Below are 21,049 nucleotides of genomic sequence, written 5' to 3'. Positions count from 1 at the left end.
ATTTTTACTACATAGTTTTTGTTCTCTATTAAATTGCTTTCTATTCTTATCTTTATAATTTCCTTCCTTCTTATTGCTTTAAGTTTATTCAATCACTCTTTTTCAAAATTTTGGAGAAATTTTAGGCCATTTATATTTAACTTTTCTTGTTGTAATAAATGTATTTGAAGCTGTAAAATTCTGAGTACTGCTTTAACTGCATCTCATAAAATTTGATATGCAACATTTTTACCACCTAGTTCTAAACGTGTTATTTTCTCTCATGACTGCCTTTTATTTTTTAAAATGTCGTTGCCATTTATCATTTACTATTATTGTTATTTTTTAACACTTATTTATTTTTGAGAGACAGAGTGTGAGTGGAGGATGGGCAGACACAGAATGTGAAGCAGGCTCTAGGCTCTGCATGGTCAGCACAGAGCCCGAAGTGGGGCTTGAACTCATGGGCTGTGAGATCATGACCCGAGCCAAAGTCAGACACTTAACTGGCTGAGCCACCCAGGCACCCCATGACTGCCTTTTAAATCCACGTTATTCATGAATACTTTCTTAGTTTGCAAACTGTGAGAATTTTAGGTATCCTTTTGTTATCAAGTTCTACTTTTAGTATAATATGGCTATAAAATGTAGCTTTTTTCAAAGATACTGATACTTTGGAATCTACTGTAGTTTCCTTTAGGGTATCATGCATATCCTGTTTTTGCAAATCCTCTATGTGACTTGAAAATTTATTCATGCATATAGAGTTGTTTTTGTTGGATGGTTTCTTTTTAGTTAATTTTTAAAAATTGAAGTATGGTTGACACATAATGTTATATTAGTTTCAGGTGTATAACATAGTGATCCCACAAGTTTATGTTATGCTATGTCCAACACAAGTTGTAGCTGCCATCTGTCACCACACAACACTATTACAATATCATTAATTATATTCCCTGCGCTGTACCTTTTATTATTTTTTTACATTAAAAAAAGGTTTATTTATTTTTGACAAGAGAGAGAGACAGAGAGACAGAGAGACAGAGCATGAGCAGGGGAGGGGCAGAGATAGAGGGAGACACAGAATCAGAAACAGGCTCCAGGCTGTCAGCACAGAGTCCGATGCGGGGCTCAAACTCACAGACTGCGAGATCATGACCTGAGCCGAAGTTGGACACTCAACCGACTGAGCCACCCAGGTGCCCCAAGTGCTGTACCTTTTATATGAATCTTTTGAACCTCATACCTGATTTCCTTTCCTTCTTTGTTTTCACTACCTTGTAGCTCAGAGCCAATTGTTTTTTACCCATCTGTAGCTGGTTGATAAATATATGCCCTGTTAAACTGGCTCTCTGGGGAAAAAAATTCTGACGTGTAACATTCCTGGTTTCTGTAGAATAAATACTTCCAATCATGGCCAATGTTAAGATACCCATGGTTAGCAATTGTCTTTCACAATTTCTGAATATTTTACAATTTGCTCTTGTTTGCCAGTATAAGACAAATCCAGTACTCCATTTCTTTTCTTTTCTTTTTGATGTTCATTTTTTTAATATGAAATTTATTGTCAAATTGGTTTCCATACAACACCCAGTGCTCATCCCAAAAGGTGCCCTCCTCACTACCCATCACCCACTCTCCCCTCCCTCCCACCCCCCATCAACCCTCAGTTTGTTCTCAGTTTTTTTTTTTTTTCAACGTTTTTTTTTTTATTTTTATTTTTGGGACAGAGAGAGACAGAGCATGAACGGGGGAGGGGCAGAGAGAGAGGGAGACACAGAATCGGAAACAGGCTCCAGGCTCTGAGCCATCAGCCCAGAGCCTGACGCGGGGCTCGAACTCACGGACCGCGAGATCGTGACCTGGCTGAAGTCGGACGCTCAACCGACTGCGCCACCCAGGCGCCCCTGTTCTCAGTTTTTAAGAGTCTCTTATGCTTTGGCTCTCTCCCTCAGAGTCTAACCTCTTTTTTTTTCCTTCCCCTCCCCCATGGAACTGGAGAGTGTTATGCTAAGTGAAATAAGTCATACAGAGAAAGACAAATACCATATGTTTTTACTGTTATGTGGATCCTGAGAATCTTAACAGAAGATGTTCATTTTGTATTTTAGTTTGATCCCCTGGCTTTACTTATTTCCTAGCTTTATTTTCTCTCTGCCCCAGTTTCTTCTCTTCCTTCCCCTTTTTCAGTTGTGTTTGTCTCTGTGAACTGCTACAAGTCCTTTTTGGAATGAGGGACACAAGACACAATTCATTGGCCAATAAAGAAAAAGACAGCTTTCTAATTTTAAAAGGCTTAAATCTTAGTTCAGCTCTCAAAAAGTCCGTGCTGTGCCTCACGTTTGTGTATCTCAGGGTCACTCGGTACTCGTGAGAGTTCCAACCTAGACTCAAGGAATCCCCTTCTCCAGCCAGCTCCCTCATGTGGGAACCTCCTGCACTCTCCCCCCTACACAGGGTTCCTTTTTCCCGGTTCCTCCATTCCTCCAGCCAGAACAATGGTTTCTCTAGGCAATTTAGGGCACTGCGGCTTTGCACCCGAGGCCTGACTTCAGGACAAAGCTGGGAGATGAAAGAGGGAGACAAATCCAAAACTACCCATGGGGAGCGTTCCTCTCCAAGTTTGGGCTCTCCTCATAGCCCACCTGCTTTTGTCTACTGTTCAGAGTCCTTCCGCACTTGCTTTTTGTCTGCTTTCCAGAGTTTCTAGTTATGATTAGTGGGAGAGATAGGTTCTTAAGCTATTACTTTAAACTTCAGAATAAATTAAATATCATGGCTAGAAAGAACTCAAGTCTCTACAATTTTAGATTTTTTTTTCTCCTCCAAATGAAACACATACTCCCGAGGGCATAGGCTTGTTTTAGGGTACTTTGAATTTATATGTTAAGCCCGAGATCCAGAAAGAAAAGCAGACAGCAGCTTCCTGGGTAGCCTACTATGATTTCTGTTAAATATATCTCTTAACTGCTCACTTATTAGCAAAATGACATTGGATATCCAAGCCATATCCCACCTTAGAAGTAGCTCAACATCTTTACCTGACAGAAGAGGAAGTGAGGGCTCACAGAAGGGGAATAACTTGTCCTGTCACTTGGTAAGTGCATGGCAAAGATTGGGCTGTAAGTCGGCCTGTTTAACAACAGTTACTCAGGCATCTGGTAATAACTTCTTAAGTGTCAACTACTGTGCTGGTAACTGTTGCAGATTTCAAGGAAGACATGATATACGATGCTTGAGGGAATGGAAAGTTTCATATAGTGGGAGAGGAAGGGCATACGGTAAAAAAAAAGAACTAAATTCCAGATTTCTGCTTTTGAATTTGCTTTGACTTTGGTTAAGGGACTAACCTTTTCTAAGCCTTCATCTGTCTGTAAATGGAAGTAGTAGTCTAATCCATGTACGTTCTTTTGTTTGGGTTATAAGAGATAAAGTTTATAAGCATTTAGCGAATACCTTGCTCAGTGTTTTGATGGCTGTTATTGTTCTTTGAGACTCACAAATCATTCAATTTTAAGCAATTGTCATGTATTGATCTTTAATGTGAATGAACACATTAAGAAAGGGTATCTAACTTCTGGGAGGGAAGAAGCCCCCTCCCCTAACCTTCATCTCCTTGAGCACCCATTTTCCATTGACCATACCAGGTTCTGGTCCCAGACAGTTTATTACAAAATAAGGAAAGGAGGTCTGAGGAAGATTCACTTGTCATAGAATTTCGGCAGCTCATTACCCAAAATTACTTGATGGTCCACACCAGCAGCTGTAATAGTGGCCAGGTAGATGACACCCCCACTAGAGCCATCCCGGTTCATGGCCAGAGCGATAGCTGCAGAGGGTTTCAGGTTGGAGAGAGGGAAAGAGAATGACAGCCTCAGAAATCTTTTCCTTTCCGTCCTGTCTATAAGCTTACTACCACTTTCAGACCTCAAAACCCATCTCCCAGGGACACATATCAAGTGGTGTGCTGGTAAACCAACTTAAAAAAATAAAGTCTTTATATGTAACATCTCCTGGTGTTGGTGGTCTCAAAACTCTCACCACAAAAGATTTCAAGTTATGAATAGCTAAATAAGCAGCTTATGAATCCTTGAATATTTAACAATTGACTCTCATGATCTAGCCCAAGCCCACTCTAGCACACCAGTGATTCTTAGAGTAACTGTATATTTTAATATGGGGTACTCAAAAAAAGTCAGACTTATTCCTTTGTTCTGAAGTCCCATCTAGTGTAGCATTGTCCTGCATTCTTTCACTCTCAAAAGTGTTCCAGTTTGGACATTAAATGGTCATTCATGTATTCCTCATTGTGTTCCTTACTCTTAACTTCCTTCCTGTGTTTGAAAACCCTCCCCAGGCACCCTTCCACTTGGTTAGTTACCTTTGGTGGTGAAACACCTGCACTCCTCAGGGGACATGCCTGGTTTATATGCCGCATCCACATAACCGTAGATATAGGTGCTGCCAGAGCCACCGATGGCAAAGGGCTGCCGAGTCAGCATTCCTCCCAGGGTTCCATACACCTAGGGGAGGTGTCCTCAGGTCAGACTATGGAAGCATCAATCCTCTCCTTGCCACTGAGACAGTCAGGATATCTCTATTCTGCAGCGAAGCCCCACTATCTCTTTTTCCCGTCCGTTGAGATTATACTATGCAGTATAATCTAAGCAGTGTCCTTGGAACTCATTGCTAGAATGACATATGACCTCTATCTCCCTCTCTAGGGTAGTGGGGAACACCAAGGGAGGGAGTACATTGGGAAAGACTCACCTGGCCCCCGTCATGTTGGTCCCAGCCAGCTACTATGAGATGTGCAGACAGGTCCTCCCGATATTTATAAGAGATATTCCTTACCACGTTGGCAGCAGCTAGAACAAGCGGACATTCTTCCAGTTCCAACCTAAAGGAAGTGTTAGTAATAGGGGTCAATATAATTTCCAGACGTTCCACCCTCCTGTGCTGTTACCATGATCCCTGCCAAGGGACACCTGAAATCTGAAACCCATACTTGTAATAGTTCAAACTCCAGCTTCTCTCCCACATGTACAGGGAGACCAATCTCACACCACCAACTGTTAAGAAGATTTCAATGTTCCCCTCCTTTACTCTTTGTCCTACCCACCCATCCCCCAATTGTATAACTCTTGGCTGCAACGGCCCTGCCTCTATGGATAAAAGCAGATAAGCTTTATTTCTGCACCAGTGATCTTGGCTTCTCACAGGGTAACTGCCTGATAGTATGGTAGGCCACATCATCATCTTCTTTCTCGTTATTTATATTAGGATAGTGATTTACAATTTTCAAGTCATTTTCACGTGGATCATTTGATTCTCAAAATAACCATTGGGTGAGATAGGATAGGTATTGTTAATCACCTCCACTTTACAGATGCAGAAACCAGGTTTGGGATTCAAGTGCCAGTTCAAAGATAATAAAAACAGGAGTCCAAACAAGAATTTTTCACTTTTCACTGCAGTGCTCCTGGAATAGGACACTATAGTGGTTTTCTGGTTGGGAGAACTCTAGTGATTGTGAACTGAGAATCCCAAAGCTTCATACCCATGGAGCTCCAGTTGGTAGGCGGCCATGTCAACCATGGCTTGGGCATCAGCAGCCGAACCAGAGAGAGCACAATAGATGTGTTGATGTAGTGGAGACAGCTTGTTAAACACTCGGTTTACCACTGCCTTTCTGCCGGGAAGGAGTCAACAGTCATCAGCGTTAGTGTTGCCACAATTTTTGAGGTTAATCATCCAGTGTTTGTCAAATTTATTTGACAAGAGAACAGCCACCACAGAGTACATGAAATTTAATACTTGGATTAGAGCATGAAAAAAATCATCTCAAATTAAACAAAATATTGCAAGTAATGATCAAAATTAGACTTATTTTTCAGGCTTAGAGTTTATAACAAAACAAAAAATAGTACCTTAAGAATAATGTGCTTAAGCAATTTTTCTTTACTATACCCATCTAGAGGAAGTTGTGTGTTCTTTGGGACATAAAGTAAGCAATATTGACCTAATCCCATATACTCATTTCGCATATGAGGAAACTGGTCAGGATGGAGGAGACAAAATTAGTTCAACATGTACCGGATGAGAAGCTAGGATATCTGCTTGGCAGAACCATCTTTTCTTTCCTTTCTACTTTATTTTATTTTATTTTATTTTATTCTATTTTATTCATCTCATTTCATTTCATTTCATTTTAGAGAGAGAGCATGAGTGGGGGAGAGCATGAGTGGGAGAGAGAGACAGAGAGAAGGAGAGAAAGAATCTTAAGCAGGCTTCACACTCAGTGAGGACTTGGGGTTCGATCCCACGACCCTGGGATCATGACCTGAGCTGAAATCAAGAGTCAGATGCTCAGCTGACTGAACCACCCAGGTGCCCAGAACCATCTTTTCTATTTCTAAACATAGATGGAAGGAGGGACCCTGAAATCTTTGTATCCTACCTCCTTCTCATACCTTATTCTTATATACCCACTCCTGTAGGGACAGGCCACATAAGCATTCAGGCTCCTGATTCTCCTCCATGAATTCAGGGACCCATACACTTGCCATATATCTCATTATAGGGGCCTTTCTGAAAGGTTAACTCAATTTCTTCAAAGTTCTACTTTACCAATCTCTTCATGAATGGGTAAGAAAAATATGTTTTGGGAGCCATTGACTTCCTTCCAGAAGAATTCACCTTGACGGGTACTTACCCTACAGACACCCGGGAGTCAGAACCCACCACAACACCTCCGTCGAACTCCACTGCCATGATGGTCGTCTGCGGAGATGTGGAGGATGGGATGTCAGAGCAAGAAGAGTCTTGATTCTCTCATGTTACAGATGAGGAAACATTCCCAGAGAGGGGAGGTGACTGGCTCAAGGTCATACAGTAATTTAGGCCAAGATGACTCCCAATATGGGATTTCCCTTCCATCTTCCCATTTTCTCTATCTTCTCTCCTAGCTGCAAGAGAAGGTCATAGCCTGGTCGAAAGAATCACATCCGTAGGTCCCAACCTTCCTAAGTAGAATCCTTCCCAACTATAAAGAAAGAGGTGGGATGAGGTTTTCAGAGGTAGACATTTGGCTCGGGGGGCACTTTCAAGCGCTGGCGCCCCAGTACTTGTGGTGCAAGGCAGCCCCACAGGTGAATTACTTCCACCACGTGTGCTTGGTATGTGTGTGTGCAGATATGGTACGGACCCAACACAGAGCAAGTGGCTGTGACCTTGGGAAACAGGGTCATGTCTTCTTTTGGCCCACAATTCTCTACCCCACATCCCCCTTAACTAGCTTATTAAACAGCAGAAAACATCAAGGGCCGCAGTGGTTAGCAGGGTCATGCATTAGTAAGGAGGGAAGAAGCCAGGAACATGAGATGATTTAACATGAAGCTTTCATTTAAGGATTTCTGATCAAGAGGTCAACAGTAGCTAGGGGAAGAGATCTGTACCGTTGAGGCGGCTTGTTGGGGGAGTTTTTCAGGTCAAGAAAAGCTGACTTTTTCAGGTCAAGAAAAGAAATTAAGGAAAAGAATTCAGGAAGGTGAAAGGAATAAAGCTATACGGTTTCTACTCCTGTTGAGTTGGAAAGAGCCTTAAAGATTCTTGGTTCGAATGAGGAGACTGAATCATAGAGGAGGCAACTGACTTATCAAGGTCACCCAGAGTTAATAGCAGACTGGGACTAAAACCCAGGTCTAACTCCCACCTCTTGTTTTGACTTCTGTTTCCTACTTCCCACTGCTCATCAGGCAGGGAGGGGAGATTTTCTGTCTTATAAATGGTTTTAGTGCATTCTCATCATCCCATAAGTTACTCTGGACCCCAGGGCTATAGCTCTGAGTGTGCTTTCAGACATATTGACTTACCATGAAGAGAGGGCCATTGAATAAGGGCAGCCCCATTCTAGAGGTTATTTCTCTAAGACAAAGCTGCCCCCAAGCCAAGGGTAGTGGCAGTAGTTTGGGAGCAGAAGCCAGCCAGCCTTGAGCCTGGGCGGGCGGATGGGAGTGGGCAGGGACGACCCAGGGAAGGGAGCACAGCAGCACCTGGGCCAAGCAGGAGCTTTCGTGGATCAGGCTGGTGAAGGGCACCACCAGCTCACAAGGAACCCCCATTATCAGGGCTGGGGGTATGAATTACGCAGGGGACAGTTTATCAAAGATCTGTGTGATGAGCTGTCCCTTCTCAATCAGTGCCCATATTCTCCTCTCCCAAGCGCGCTCCTACTTCACCCAGGGCACCATTTCTTCATCCATCTGCACCTTCTCCGACCCCCTTCCTTGATTTAACCAGCCCCTCTCTCTAGTCCAGAGTTGAAAGCGAAAGCGCTTCAGAGAAGCTTCCCCTCGATACTTCCAGCTAAGAGCCAAAGCACCTCCTTCTCCACCAGCCTCGCGCGCCTAGTCCTTCGCGGACCCCTTCAAGACCCCCTTCAGAATAGACATGCCCTGTATTCATAGCAGGGCATCTCTACAGGCACTGACTGGCTGCCACAAACTACCTTCTCACTCTGTTAGTTACCATATTCACACCTCAGAGCTTTCGGGGTCCCCCTGTCTTGCCACCTTCTCCACCCCTCTGCTAAACCTCTAGCACAGACTACTTACCCCAGTGTGGACCTCGCCAGACCGCAGCATCTCCGCGAGGCGCCGTGCTCCTTGCCTCCAGGGGCACTGGTTTTCTTCCTGGGACCGAGGGCAGCACTCTGCCTATATAGCCCCGCGCCCTCACCAAGACCGCTAGGGGGCGCCGGGGTCCTTTCGGTGCGGCTTCGCACCAGGCGCTAACCTACTTAGGACAGAACTGCCCAGAGACAAGTGACGAAAAGGCCTGGGGTTAAGCAAGTCCCAAGGCTGGGGTAAAGAAAGTCCCGACAAGTGGGGTCCGCAAGAGGTAGCAATGAAAGGAAGGACGAGTGTGCTTGATGGAGAAGGCGGAGCCTCAAGACTTCTCTCTCCAGAACCTCAGATCGGATTCCCACGCCTTCTCCCAAAATAGTCTGGGCGGGCCACATTCTGAAGGGGGGCGGATCTACAGATCCGGCCTGCCTACAGAGCAGCCTGCCGCTTTCGGTTTCCCTTTCCGCGAAACGGCTGGCTTCTAGCTAGCGCGGCCTGAACCTGGCGTTCCCGGGACTTTCCGAAAACCCTGCCTCCGCCCGCCCTTCCCTCTTCTCCCGGCCGCCGGCCCCTGCGCCCTCACCGGCACAGACTCGATCGGCACCCAGAGCCTCCGGCACGGCGGGGACAGCGGAGAGTCCCAGGCGGGGGCGCGACCCCCGGCAGCGCCCGCGCGCCCATGGCCAGCTCTGGGCCCCCCAGGCCTTGCGGGTGCCTCTGCCCTTCCCGAACTTCCCTCGCGTGGCTGGGGATAGCGCTGCTGGTTCTCGTCGACTGGGTGCTGCTCCGGGGCGCGCTCCCCGGAATATGCTCCGTGCTGGTGCCCACCGCGCTGCCGCTGCTCCGGGTCTGGGTGGTGGGCCTGAGCCGCTGGGCTGTGCTGTGGCTGGGGGCCCGTGGGGTTCTCAGGGCAACGGTCGGTTCCGGGAGCGAAAGCGCAGGAGTCCGGGGCTGGCTGGCTGCTTTGCAGTCGTTGGCGGCGGCGCTGAGCTTGGCCCTGCCGGGACTTGCCTTGTTCCGAGAGCTGAGCTCATGGAGAGTTCCCAGGGATTCTCACAGCTCCAGGATCCTGCACTGGGGAAGTCGCCTGGATGCCTTCGCCCTCAGTTATGTAGCAGCATTGCCTGCCGCTGCCATTTGGCATAAGCTCAGGGAACTTTGTGTGCCGGAAAGTCACGGAGGTTCAGGAGGTGCGGTGCGCCGGCTTGTAGGCTGCCTGGGTTCAGAGATACGACGCGTCCCGCTCCTGTTGGTCCTGTGTGTCCTCTCCTGTCTTGGTAAGAGGGATGCGGGTAAGAGGGACGGACAGTAGGGGACTGGGCGGGCATCAAAAGTAATGGGCAGTGAGATCGGTTAATGTGGGTTCTGGGAAATGTGGATCGGGGGAAGGCGACCCAGCTCTGGTCGTGAGAAGATCACCAGGAAAGAGCTCTGGACTGGGTCGGAGTCAGGAGTCGTGGACTCCAATGCTACCTCAGACGTTGCTTCACCGGCCACCTGGGGCCAGTCCTTTCTTCTGGTCAGCACACCCTATGACCTCTGGCCTTCCTAAGCAAACGCACAAAAGTCTGGTGGGGCTCAAGGTTGTGAGTTCCAAGGTGACCTGTTCAGGTGCAGGGCTGTGTTCTCAGTGTCCTCTTTCTGCTGGTGCCCTCAGGATACTGGTGACAGTGAAACAGTGGGATGGGCTGGAGGGGGGGGAGCAGTCTGGTTGGAGCTTATCTGCTTGGCTGACCGGTCCCTTCTTTCTCTCTCCAGGGGAGATGGCCATGCCGTTCTTCACCGGCCGCCTTGTTGACTTCATTCTGCAAGATGGGACAGCTTCTGGTTTCATGAGATACATAACGCTCATGTCCATTCTCACCACAGCCAGGTCTGGGGGCTGAATGAAGGCGGAAGGTTGAGAATGGGGGGCCCAGAAAACGGGGGAGATAGAAGTTGGGGCAGCTGTCCAAAGTGCACTTCTTTGGGACCTTCTCTCTGTCCTCTGAACACACCCCGATCCTTTTTCTCTCCATCTCTCTCTAGCGCAGTGCTGGAGTTCGTGGGTGATGGGATCTATAACAGCACCATGGGTCGTGTGCACAGCCAGTTTCAGGGAGAAGTATTTCAGGCTGTTCTGCGCCAGGAAACAGAGTTTTTCCAAAAGAACCAAACAGGTGTGTCATGAAACTCTTTCGTTCTATATCTACATTCTCCCTATATGCGCCATATATCCTCTTTTACTTATAACTTTGGTCTCTCTCACACATAGACATTGTCATTTCTTATTCTCGATATATCTCAAGAGCAAAAATATTATGTTATGTTATAATATTCTGAATTTTTTCCATCTAAGATTTTTCCATGATTTATCCCTATGTGTCTATTTAGATAGAAGCTACAGAATTTCAAACCTGGAAATTTGGAGGTCACAGAGTCCAACTGCCTATTTTACAGGGAAGGAAACTGACACCTGGACCCTAAATGCTGAAACTGGCATGGTCACCTATGGATAGAGAGGAGCTTGGGGATAGAACCCGTCTCTTGATTCCCAGCCCAGTGCTCAGTATAGTTTTCTGGACTGCTTTCTAGCAGCACCCTCTGTTTTTCTCCAGCTCTGTTTTGTGACCAGCTTAAGCTCTTCTTGCCCTTGTATGCAGCATGGGGTATTCGTGTTCTTTAAGGAACAAAAATCTGTCAGAGAAATGGAAATTCACATGGGCAGCCTGCCTTCCTTCCTTCCTTCCTTCCTTCCTTCCTTCCTTCCTTCCGCCAGGCTTTCTCCTTTCTCTCCCTCCCTCCCTCCCTGCCTTCCTTCTTAAATGTTTATTTTTGAGATAGAGAGAGCACCAGCAGGGGAGGGGCAGAGAGAGGGGGAGACACAAAATCCAAAGCAGGCACCAGGCTCTGAGCTGTCAGCACAGAGCCCGACATGGGGGCTCAAACTCACAAACTGTGAGATCATGACCTGAGCTGAAGTCGGATGCTTAACCAACTGAGCCACCCAGGCGCCCCTAGGCTTTTTCTTTCTAATACTCATTCTCCCTACACTGAGATCCCTCAACTGCCCTCTCCCCCTTACCTTGTTTTCCTCAGCCTCCTCAGAACATCATGTTGTCCCCCCTTCCCCTCCCCCTGGCTCATTGCTAGTCCCACCTACCAGAGCCTCTCATTAATCCACTGTCTTCTTCCCAATCCCTGGCAGGAGCCATCACTTCTCGGGTGACAGAGGACACATCCACCCTGAGTGAGTCTCTGAGTGAGAAGCTGAGCCTGTCTTTGTGGTACCTGGTGCGGGGGCTGTGTCTCTTGGGGCTCATGCTCTGGGGGTCACTGTCCCTCACCATGGTCACCCTGGTCGTCCTGCCTCTGCTTTTTCTTATGCCTAAGACGCTGGGGAAATGGTACCAGGTATGTCCAGGGAGATGCCTCACCCTACACAGACCTTCGTTTCCCAGACTAGGCAGAATTCATTCCTCTCAGGGTTCTTTCCTGGCTCCCTCACTTGATTCCCCATCTTCACAGGACTCCCTGGCCCTATAAGCCATGTTCCTGGATTGCTCAGCGTTGAGCTCCATGTTCTGTGTGTACTCTCTTCTAACTTCTGCCCACAATCTTCCTTTACAAACATGATCACTGGTCTCAAGATTATGATTCTCTACGACCCTTCTCAGTGATTTCCTCTCCTGTGTGCCTCTTTAGTATCCAGGGAGTATAACGGTGCCCCTTTTGCTTTTCTTCATTCAGCTGCCTCTTCTCACCTTTAATCTCCAACTAGGTAACTCAGGTATTAGTGTCCCATACGGTCTGCCAACCCTGTGTGACATCTCTTGTCCATGTCTCCACAGGCACTGGCAGCACAGGTCCAGGAATCTCTGGCAGAATCCAGCCAGGTGGCCATTGAGGTTCTGTCAGCTATGCCCACAGTCCGGAGCTTTGCCAATGAGGAGGGTGAGGCCCAGAAGTTTAGGCAAAAGCTGCAGGATATGAAGACACTCCATCAGAAGGAGGCTCTGGCCTATGCAGTCGACCTCTGGACCATCAATGTGAGCACCCAGAGATAAATGCCTATTCCCTTGCCCCTGAGATGCCTTGACTCCATTCCCTTTTCCATGACTCTGTTCCACACTCCTCCTCCACTGGGCAATGGTTGGTTTGGTGTTCTCATCCTACTCAGTGTTCCTAACTGCCTCCCTCTTTTTAGGCCCTCTGGATGGCTTCCTTTCACCAAGGTATGCAGAGTCCATCCAGCCCCCTTTTTAGGGAGAGGCCACGTTTTCCAGTCCCAGTGCCTTCCTTTGCCTCTCAGGCAGCACTCAGGGAGCCATAAATTCCTGCATCTGGTCCTGCATCATGCTGGGACTCTGTGGATGTGCTAGTGAGAGCCATTATATAATGGGAAAAGAACCAGAGCCATATTTGGGAATTCCTGGCTTGGTGGCTGCCATTTACTAGGTCTATGACCATGGGCTAGTAACTTATTTTCTCTTGAGACCGTTTCCTCATTTTAAAAAGTGGGATTGGTATGACCTTGTCTACAGCGTTGTTGATATGAATATTAGATGGCACTACATTCCCGAAAGCCTTTTGTGAAGAGCAAAATGCTCCTGAAAAGCGATAATGATGGTGATGGCTTCTGTGGTGTAACCGAGGAAGACACCATGGAGCCCCCACGCGGCGTTCTTCCTTTCCCCCTGGGGAGCCTCCGGCTCTTACCTGGGGGAAAGGGACTTTACATCTTCATAATGACTAATGAGTCTAGTTCTTTGCACCTCTCTCGAGATTTTTCAACCCCATCACTTTTCTCTGTGGCTTTCCCACAGCTCTCAGAGATGCTGCTGAAGGTGGGAATCCTATACATCGGTGGGCGGCTGGTGACAAGTGGGGCTGTAAGCAATGGGGACCTTGTCACATTTATTCTCTACCAGATCCAGTTCACCGAGGTAGTTCAGGTGAGATCCTTCCATTTTCATTCTCCCGTGCTTTTCTGTCCCACGTTCTGTCACCACCTGTGTCACCTTCCTTCTGTTCTTTACCCTTCTCATATCACATAACCTTGGCAAGCAGATTCGTTCTCCCCCTTCTCAATACTCATACCTCGCCTCCAGGTACTGCTCTCCACCTACCCCAAGGTACAGAAGGCTGTGGGCTCTTCAGAGAAAATATTTGAATACCTGGACCGGATTCCTCGCTGTCCTGCCAGTGGTGTATTGACTTCCGTAAACCTGAAGGGCTGTGTCCAGTTTCAAGATGTCTCCTTTGCCTACCCAAACCGTCCAGATGTCCCAGTGCTGCAGGTACAACCTACCGATCCTTGGTGTTCACTGGCCGCACTCTCGACTCTGCCATCCTAAACTTCCTTCCTGCCTTCAGCTTGCTTAACACAAGGTTCAGATAGATGCTTCCTAATCCTTTGAAGGCAAAGATGAGCACCTTCTACTCCGTACAACTGCCCCACACTCAAGAACGGGTTTGGATTTCTAAAGAGGATGGGAGAAGAGGCTCTCAGGGGGAAGGGTCTCACATCCTAAGGAATTGCTGAAGCAAAATCTGTCTCTAGTCTTCTTTTCTTTTGGTTTCCAGTTGTGATTTAGAATGTGATTTTTTTTTCTGCTTTCTCATGATATGTAATACCAAGTGTGTGGCATAGCAGTCCTTGGTCCTTGCTCTGGTCTTTGCCTCACCTTCCATCTCTACTCCTTGGGGAGCTGTCATCCCTGAGGAACAGAGGTCTATGCCTATGGGAGGGTAGGAGTGGCTGTATTTCCCAATTTTTTCTCCCTTTCTTCTCTGGGGTAAGACATCATGCTATGTAACAAGACAATGACAGACTCAAGGCCTTAGTCTGCCTCTTTTCTTTTTTGATTCTCTGGCCTCCAGGGGCTGACATTCACCCTGCATCCTGGTCAGGTGATGGCTCTGGTGGGGCCCAATGGGTCTGGGAAGAGCACCGTGGCTGCCCTGCTCCAGAATCTCTACCAGCCCACAACGGGGCAGCTGCTGCTGGATGGGAAGCCCCTTCCCCAATATGAGCATCGCTACCTGCACACACGGGTGAGCAAGAAGATGGCATGGGGGAGGGCAGGGGGCATTGAGTAAGAAGAACTCTCAACGAACACTGTCACCAAGCACTCTGAAAGGAGGGCTAAGGAGTGATGGACCTTGAGTGGAGATGGCGTGTAGTCAGGAGAGAGGCTGTGGTGTGGAATTTTGTGATATGCTTTCAGTAAAGATTTTGAGTCATCAGTCTCTGGATAACCATACTCCTGTGTTCCTTGTTCTATGCCTCTTCATCATATTTTGTCCCAGGTGGCTGCAGTGGGACAAGAGCCACAGCTATTTGGAAGGAGTTTTCGAGAAAATATTGCCTATGGCCTGGTCCAGAAGCCAACTATGGAGGAAGTCATAGCTGCTGCAATGGAGTCTGGAGCCCATAGCTTCATCTCTGAACTCCCTCAGGGCTATAACACAGGTGCTCTCTTAGCTCGTGTCATTACCCAGACATCTTTACTGAAACCTTTATTCAGCATTCTTCCCAACACACTGAGATCAGTTTGAAGTTGTAGGATCTTGTTCCTATGGCTTCTTCATCCTCACATCTTCCGAACTTCTTCACCTTCCCAGAAGGAAAGTGAATGCATCCAGTCCTTGGGGTGTGTGTGGGGGGGGCGGGGGGATGTGGGGGTGTGTGTGCATGCGTGCGCGCACCCGCAGGCAAGCATGTGGATGCACATGTGGTTGTCCAGGCCTCACCTGGGCTCTTATCTCTGCAGAGGTAGGCGAGGCTGGGAGCCAGCTATCGGGGGGTCAGCGACAGGCAGTGGCCTTGGCTCGAGCACTGATCCGGAAACCACGTGTACTCATCTTGGATGATGCTACCAGTGCCCTTGATGCAAATAGCCAGTTACGGGTGAGAGAGACATTTTGTTAGTGACTATATCCCACCCAATCTTCCCTCCTTCATTCATCCTGTGTGAGGTGTACTAACATAATTATCCAAACCAATCCTTGGAATTCTCAGTTCCCAACAGCTGCTCCCCAAGATGCTTAGAACCAATTCAAAGAGACTATCTACAGACTCTGAATCTCTGAAGCCAAACATAAGAAGACCATCCTAACAATATTAATATCAATTGAGCTTTTACTCTTTTACTATGTGCCAGACATGCTACTAGGCTCTCTCCATGTACTGTCTCACTCATTTACTAATCATAAATGCCTGTGAGCTGGGTGTTGTTATCCTCGTTCTACAGACGATAAAATGGAGGCTAAGAGAGGCTGAGTAGCCTGCTCACTGTCTTAGAGCTGTTGAATAGCGGAGCGTAGACCCAAAGGCAAGCCTGCCTGAACTGAATGCTCATGCTCTTTACCACTAAGTTATATTTCTTTAAAACAGAATAGAAAATGCCCAGTTTATAGGTAGAGAGGAGAGACTATTTGATACCCTTTACTCTTCCCTTATGGGTTTCACCACAGGACTCTGACTTTTATTCTGCTGTCACCACCTCATGTAAACAGTCCTTAACAAATCAAAGGCTGGACAGAGGAGCACTCAGAACAAGAATCTTCAGCTCCTTGGGGTTGTTGGCAGAGGTGGCAGTGATCCTGGTGAGATCTGCCCCTGCTCTGGAAACACAGGTGTCTCCCTGGGTTCTTGACAGAGTCTGTGTCTTTTCTCAGGTGGAGCAGCTCCTGTACAAAAGCCCTGAGCGGGGCTCTAGGTCTGTGCTTCTCATCACCCAGTGTCTCAGCTTGGTGGAGCAGGCTGACCAAATCCTTTTTCTGGAAGGAGGTACCATCTGTGAAGCAGGAACCCACCAGCAGCTCATGGAGAGGAACGGACGCTACTGGGACATGATGCAGGCTGCTGACGGGTCAGGTGCTCCAGAATGAAAGCCTTCTCAGACCTGCACATGCCACCTCCCTCCCTTGTTTTTCTGCCCTCTGTAGTGGAGAATTTGGGAACAAAGGTGTTACCAGAGCTGCACAATAGACAGCTGCTTCTAGGAGGAGTGACATCCTGGAACGATGCCTGAAATTCTGCCACGAGTGTTACCCCGTCTCCAAGCTCCTCTTGATAATGCAGATTTCTTGGAAGAAAACAGAGTTCATAACCCCTTAGTGTAACTGGGTTTAGAGCCAGGTTTGTTGTGGATAGAACCCTGAAAATGAGAAGAACTTTAGAACATACAGAAAGAATACTTTCCAATAGGACTAAAGGCATATGCTGGCCCATAAACACACTCTGGATTCTTGGTATTTATAATAAAGCTGGTGTTTTATAACTGTGGTTTCTCCTGTTTTCAGTGCACCAAATGGCTCACCAGCATTTGCACACTTCACAGTCCTAAATATGCCATATCCTCCCTTAAGTTTTCTGTTTCCTATGGTTGCCCCTCCACTTCCCCATGCTCCCACGTCCGCCCCCAAGGATGAGTCAGAGTGGGATACAGCGCCCTCCAAGCACTAGCAGTTCCGGCTCGGAGCGGTGGCCTTTCTGAGGTGGAAGATGGAGGGCGAGCGCAACTGGAGGAAGTGCGAGCGCGCCAGGCGCTGAGCTCAGTTTACCACCTGCCCCGCCCCGCCTGGGTCCTTTCCCCCAGAGCTCACCGGGCTCAGAAGTGGCACCTGCCGAGGGTAATTTCAGCCTAGTGGGCGGGGTGGTCTAGTAAATCTCGTCCATTCTGGGAGGGCCATGGTCGGGTGACGTAAACAGTTGCCGGGCAGTTTAGGCCAACACAGGTTGCAAGGAGAGGCGGGGCTTAGAGAAGTTCCCTCACCGTGCTCAGTCGAGCGGGAGTCGTGCGAAGAGGTGCGAGCAGAAAGGGCGGTTCTTGCGGGTGGCTGTAGGTTAGAGGGATCGTTGAACCGGGAGGGGCCCTGAGGGACCAAGTCGAAAGGTTCAGACACTGAGCCTTCTCCTTCCCCCAGACGCTGCGGGTATATTCCTTTGCCGGTTGTCCCAGAACCTGTCCTCAAGACTCACTGCCCCCACGTCCTCCTCTTTCTCCTATTTTTATAAAATGATGCTTCTATGAACACCGCAGCTCCCGGAGGTGAAACTGCTCCCTACTTCTCACTGACTTGTAGCTTTCTGGTTGAGGCTAAGCCTTTAAGACCATACAATCCCATACCCACTTCCTAAGTGTCCAGAAGATGCCCGGCGGCGTGTTGGTGTCTACTGAAATCTCAGCGCCAAGAGGGCTTTCGAAGTCGCCCCCTCTTTCTCCTTTTCTTCTGACAGTCTATCATCCATGGTTTCCTCAACCCGTATAAGGGCGGCGCAGAGAAACCTGTTCCTAATATTCCTGGTCTCCAGCCGCCCACTGGCCTCTTCTTGGAAAGGGCAGGGGGATGCGGAAAAAATTCTGCTTCCCTCCCCTTAAGGCTGCGGGCTTTCGCTTTCGCTTCCCCTTTCCGACACATCTCCGGGTCCTAGGCGATCATGGCGCTCCTGGAGGTGTGCGGAGCCCCCCGAGGGCAGAGGAAGGATTGCGCTTTCTCCACCCTGGGCAGTCAGCTTCGCTCGGACCCTGGACACTACAGTTTCTCTCTGCGATCTCCGGAGTTCGCCCTCCCCCGAGGAATGCAGGTCAGGGCTGTAAGACACCCCGAGGGAAGGCGGGGAGGAGGGTGCATGGGGATGGGGGGGTCTCCCTTGAGACTACCCAGAGGCCAGGAAACCCAGAGCGGGCCATCCTTCCGTCAAGGAGAGCGGCGTCCAGCGCGCGGTGCCAGGGCGGGGGCCACGTGGGAATCAGGGGCCGACCGCCTGAGGGTTAGAAAGTACAGATTAGGGCAAGGAGTTAGAGGTGTGGTGGAGGAAGACCAGAGAGCTTTCCTGCCAGTTCTCCATCACACGCAAATCACGGAGCCTTTGGCATGGGGCTATTGTATGCCATAGGGGCCGTGAAGTGCCTTGGAAAACCAGCGAACTTTGGCTGTTAGCCTCCTCTCAGCCACTCAACTGTTGTGTCTTGGCTCAATCACTTAGTCAAGCAAGGTCTGGGGCATCGCTTCTGTAAAATGGGGATATTATTAACAACACCCGTTGTGGGGGTTAAAGGACTTATGAATGGAAAAAAAAAACCCATTAAAGCCACCCTTACAATGTTTAGTTACGGCTAACATTTATTTCCTTTCATATCTATTGTGCTGGAAAATGGAAAAGGTTGGTGTCACGTGCTTCTTCTTTTCCCAGGTCATTTCCTTGTAGAGATTGGTTATTAACCGTTCCAGTTATTGGTGGCTGGAGAATCTCTGCCTATCTCTTCGTTCTCAAAACTCTCCTAAGCCCTTTCCTGGAGCCCCGTGATTCACAAGTTTTCAGTGCCCCTTTCTCTGCCTTTTCTCTCTCATTAGCCCACTGAATTCTTCCAGTCCCATGGTGGGAATGGAGAAAGGAATGTTCAGATCGAGATGGCCCATGGCACCACCACGCTGGCTTTCAAGTTCCAGCATGGAGTGGTTGTGGCGGTGGATTCTCGTGCTTCTGCTGGGACTTACGTCGGTGAGTGTGTGTGTTCCAGCAGGCAGAACCTGGGGAGCTGGGCCCCCTCTCAGCAGGAGCCCAACATCTGCACCAAGGCAGAAGCAGATACTGATTTTGGGCACACAGGGAGAGTTGCAGGGTCATTCCTCCTCTCTCAAAACTCCATCTTCTTCCAGCCACCTTAAGGTGTAATAAGGTGATTGAGATTAACCCTTACCTGCTTGGCACCATGTCTGGCTCTGCGGCGGACTGTCAGTACTGGGAGCGTCTGCTGGCCAAGGAGTGCAGGTAGGCGAGGCCTCTCATCTCCCTCCTAAGCCTTTTGGTCAGTTCTGAATCTTGGAACCTCCAGATCACTGCTCCTCATCCTTTCCCCCTGTGCTAATGTAGTACTTCACAAAACAGCCTTTTGGTGATAAAGGCCTTCTCCCAAATCTCAGCCTGTGCTCCAGCTAGTAAGCCAGATAATTTGTCAGTCGTTTAGCCCTGGCGTCATCAAACCTGGTGGGACGGTATCATTTACTAGGATTTCTTCACGTGGTTTAGATACTTTAAATCCCAAATCTCTCCCTGATCCTTAGATCCTACAAAACCATTCCTCCCAAATGCTTATCTCTTTAATCACTTCCTGTGTATCAAGTGGGTTGCTCAGAGATCCAGCCTTCTGCCACCTCTGAGTGTTCTGCCCCCACTACCCTGTTGTACCCAGGCTGTACTATCTGCGGAACGGGGAGCGTATCTCAGTGTCGGCAGCCTCCAAACTGCTCTCCAACATGGTGTTCCAGTACCGGGGCATGGGCCTGTCCATGGGCAGTATGATCTGCGGCTGGGATAAGAAGGTGGGTGCTTTCCATTCTCCATGTTCCCTTCGAACAGATGAGAGGCCAGGTTCCCCATCATACATTCCCACTCCCTGCCCTACAAGACGCGCGGCGCATAGAACACTGGGTTATATAGAACCGTTCCGGCATATCCATGGGCTGTTTCTGGGTCCAGATGTGGACCATTGTTTCATAAGCTTGTCCCTTTCGATAAAATAGCTGATTCCAACTTTTTTTCCTCCCGAAGTTCTGTGATTGTTACTAAGATGCGGTCCTGCAGTTATTCTTTTATCCACTTTTTTGGCTCATACTTGAACCCGTATGTTACTAAAAACTCCCTCCCCAATACCAACCTGGAACCTTCTTGCTTCCTATAGGGTCCTGGACTCTACTATGTGAATTCAGATGGGACTCGGCTCTCAGGAAATATGTTCTCCACTGGCAGTGGGAACACCTATGCCTATGGGGTCATGGATAGTGGCTACCGGCCCGATCTGAGCCCTGAAGAGGCCTATGAGCTGGGCCGCAGGGCTATCGTTTACGCCACCCACCGAGACAGCTATTCTGGAGGTGTTGTCAATAGTAAGAGACCAATGCTACCACTACCACACTCCCGGGTGGGGAGGGGGGATTTGAGATTGGGAGTGTCAGGGGAGGCACAGTAGGGAGGAGGTTTTCAGCATCAGAAGAGGGGCATTGACGTTCTAGTAATAAGGTATGTTTGGAGCCTATGTTTCAGCGTCTGCTATTGTCACCTTCCACATAATACCATTGACAGAAACTTGCTGAAGTGAAAGGTGACTCCATGTTCATTCTCATTTGCCCACAGTGTACCACATGAAGGAAGACGGCTGGGTGAAATTGGAAAGTACAGACGTCAGTGACCTGCTGCACCGGTACCGGGAGGCTAGTCAGTAATGGCAGCGGCCAGACACGCCTTCTCTGGCAAAACGTGGCCGACTCAGGGACCAGGCCAGCTTATACCCCACAGGAAAGAGGGGCCTGACCTGAGCTCTGTGGAAGCGAACCAGCGGCCAGTGGGGGCAGGGTGGATTTTACCCTATTGGGTGTTCTCTGTTTCAGGGATCATTCCCCCTCCCCCAGCCTCTGGTTGCCCCACTAAACACAATAAAGGAAAATGGTTATAA

At 48.6% G+C, this 21,049-nt stretch overlaps 3 protein-coding genes across 5 annotated transcripts; 2 read left to right on the top strand and 1 right to left on the bottom strand.

Moving 5' to 3' along the window:
- Window positions 1-3,503: 3,503 nt before the first annotated feature.
- Window positions 3,504-8,717, bottom strand: PSMB9 (proteasome 20S subunit beta 9). Of its 2 annotated transcripts, none has more exons than XM_007093249.3 (6): window positions 8,595-8,717; window positions 6,695-6,762; window positions 5,540-5,671; window positions 4,750-4,879; window positions 4,361-4,502; window positions 3,504-3,808 (listed from the first exon to the last, which is right to left on the bottom strand). In XM_007093249.3, exons 1-6 carry the CDS (start codon window positions 8,622-8,624, stop codon window positions 3,681-3,683), a joined length of 630 nt encoding a protein of 209 aa, XP_007093311.1. In that variant the 5' UTR covers window positions 8,625-8,717; the 3' UTR covers window positions 3,504-3,680. The 2 variants fall into 2 exon arrangements, with proteins under 2 accessions (XP_007093311.1, XP_007093313.1); XM_007093251.3 differs by having other exon boundaries at window positions 6,695-6,947; window positions 8,595-8,705.
- A 355-nt stretch (window positions 8,718-9,072) lies between these two features.
- On the top strand, window positions 9,073-16,873 carry TAP1 (transporter 1, ATP binding cassette subfamily B member). 2 transcript variants are annotated; one of them, XM_042986096.1, is made up of 11 exons: window positions 9,073-9,883; window positions 10,365-10,479; window positions 10,635-10,765; window positions 11,794-11,999; window positions 12,437-12,634; window positions 13,412-13,540; window positions 13,697-13,885; window positions 14,499-14,642; window positions 14,898-15,060; window positions 15,362-15,498; window positions 16,269-16,873. In XM_042986096.1, the coding sequence occupies exons 1-11, from the start codon at window positions 9,286-9,288 to the stop codon at window positions 16,479-16,481; spliced, it is 2,223 nt and encodes a 740-aa protein (XP_042842030.1). In that variant the 5' UTR covers window positions 9,073-9,285; the 3' UTR covers window positions 16,482-16,873. The 2 variants fall into 2 exon arrangements, with proteins under 2 accessions (XP_042842030.1, XP_007093352.2); XM_007093290.2 differs by having other exon boundaries at window positions 14,469-14,642.
- Window positions 16,874-17,326: 453 nt separating this feature from the next.
- On the top strand, window positions 17,327-21,049 carry PSMB8 (proteasome 20S subunit beta 8). The gene is made up of 7 exons (XM_007093253.3): window positions 17,327-17,400; window positions 18,028-18,180; window positions 18,951-19,098; window positions 19,257-19,368; window positions 19,790-19,919; window positions 20,279-20,483; window positions 20,731-21,049. The coding sequence occupies exons 2-7, from the start codon at window positions 18,034-18,036 to the stop codon at window positions 20,817-20,819; spliced, it is 831 nt and encodes a 276-aa protein (XP_007093315.1). The 5' UTR covers window positions 17,327-17,400; window positions 18,028-18,033; the 3' UTR covers window positions 20,820-21,049.

Source organism: Panthera tigris, chromosome B2, assembly GCF_018350195.1.
Source record: "Panthera tigris isolate Pti1 chromosome B2, P.tigris_Pti1_mat1.1, whole genome shotgun sequence".
Lineage (NCBI taxonomy): Eukaryota > Metazoa > Chordata > Mammalia > Carnivora > Felidae > Panthera > Panthera tigris.
The sequence above is the reverse complement of the archived record's forward strand: the minus strand, read 5'-3'. Positions and strand labels throughout refer to the sequence as shown.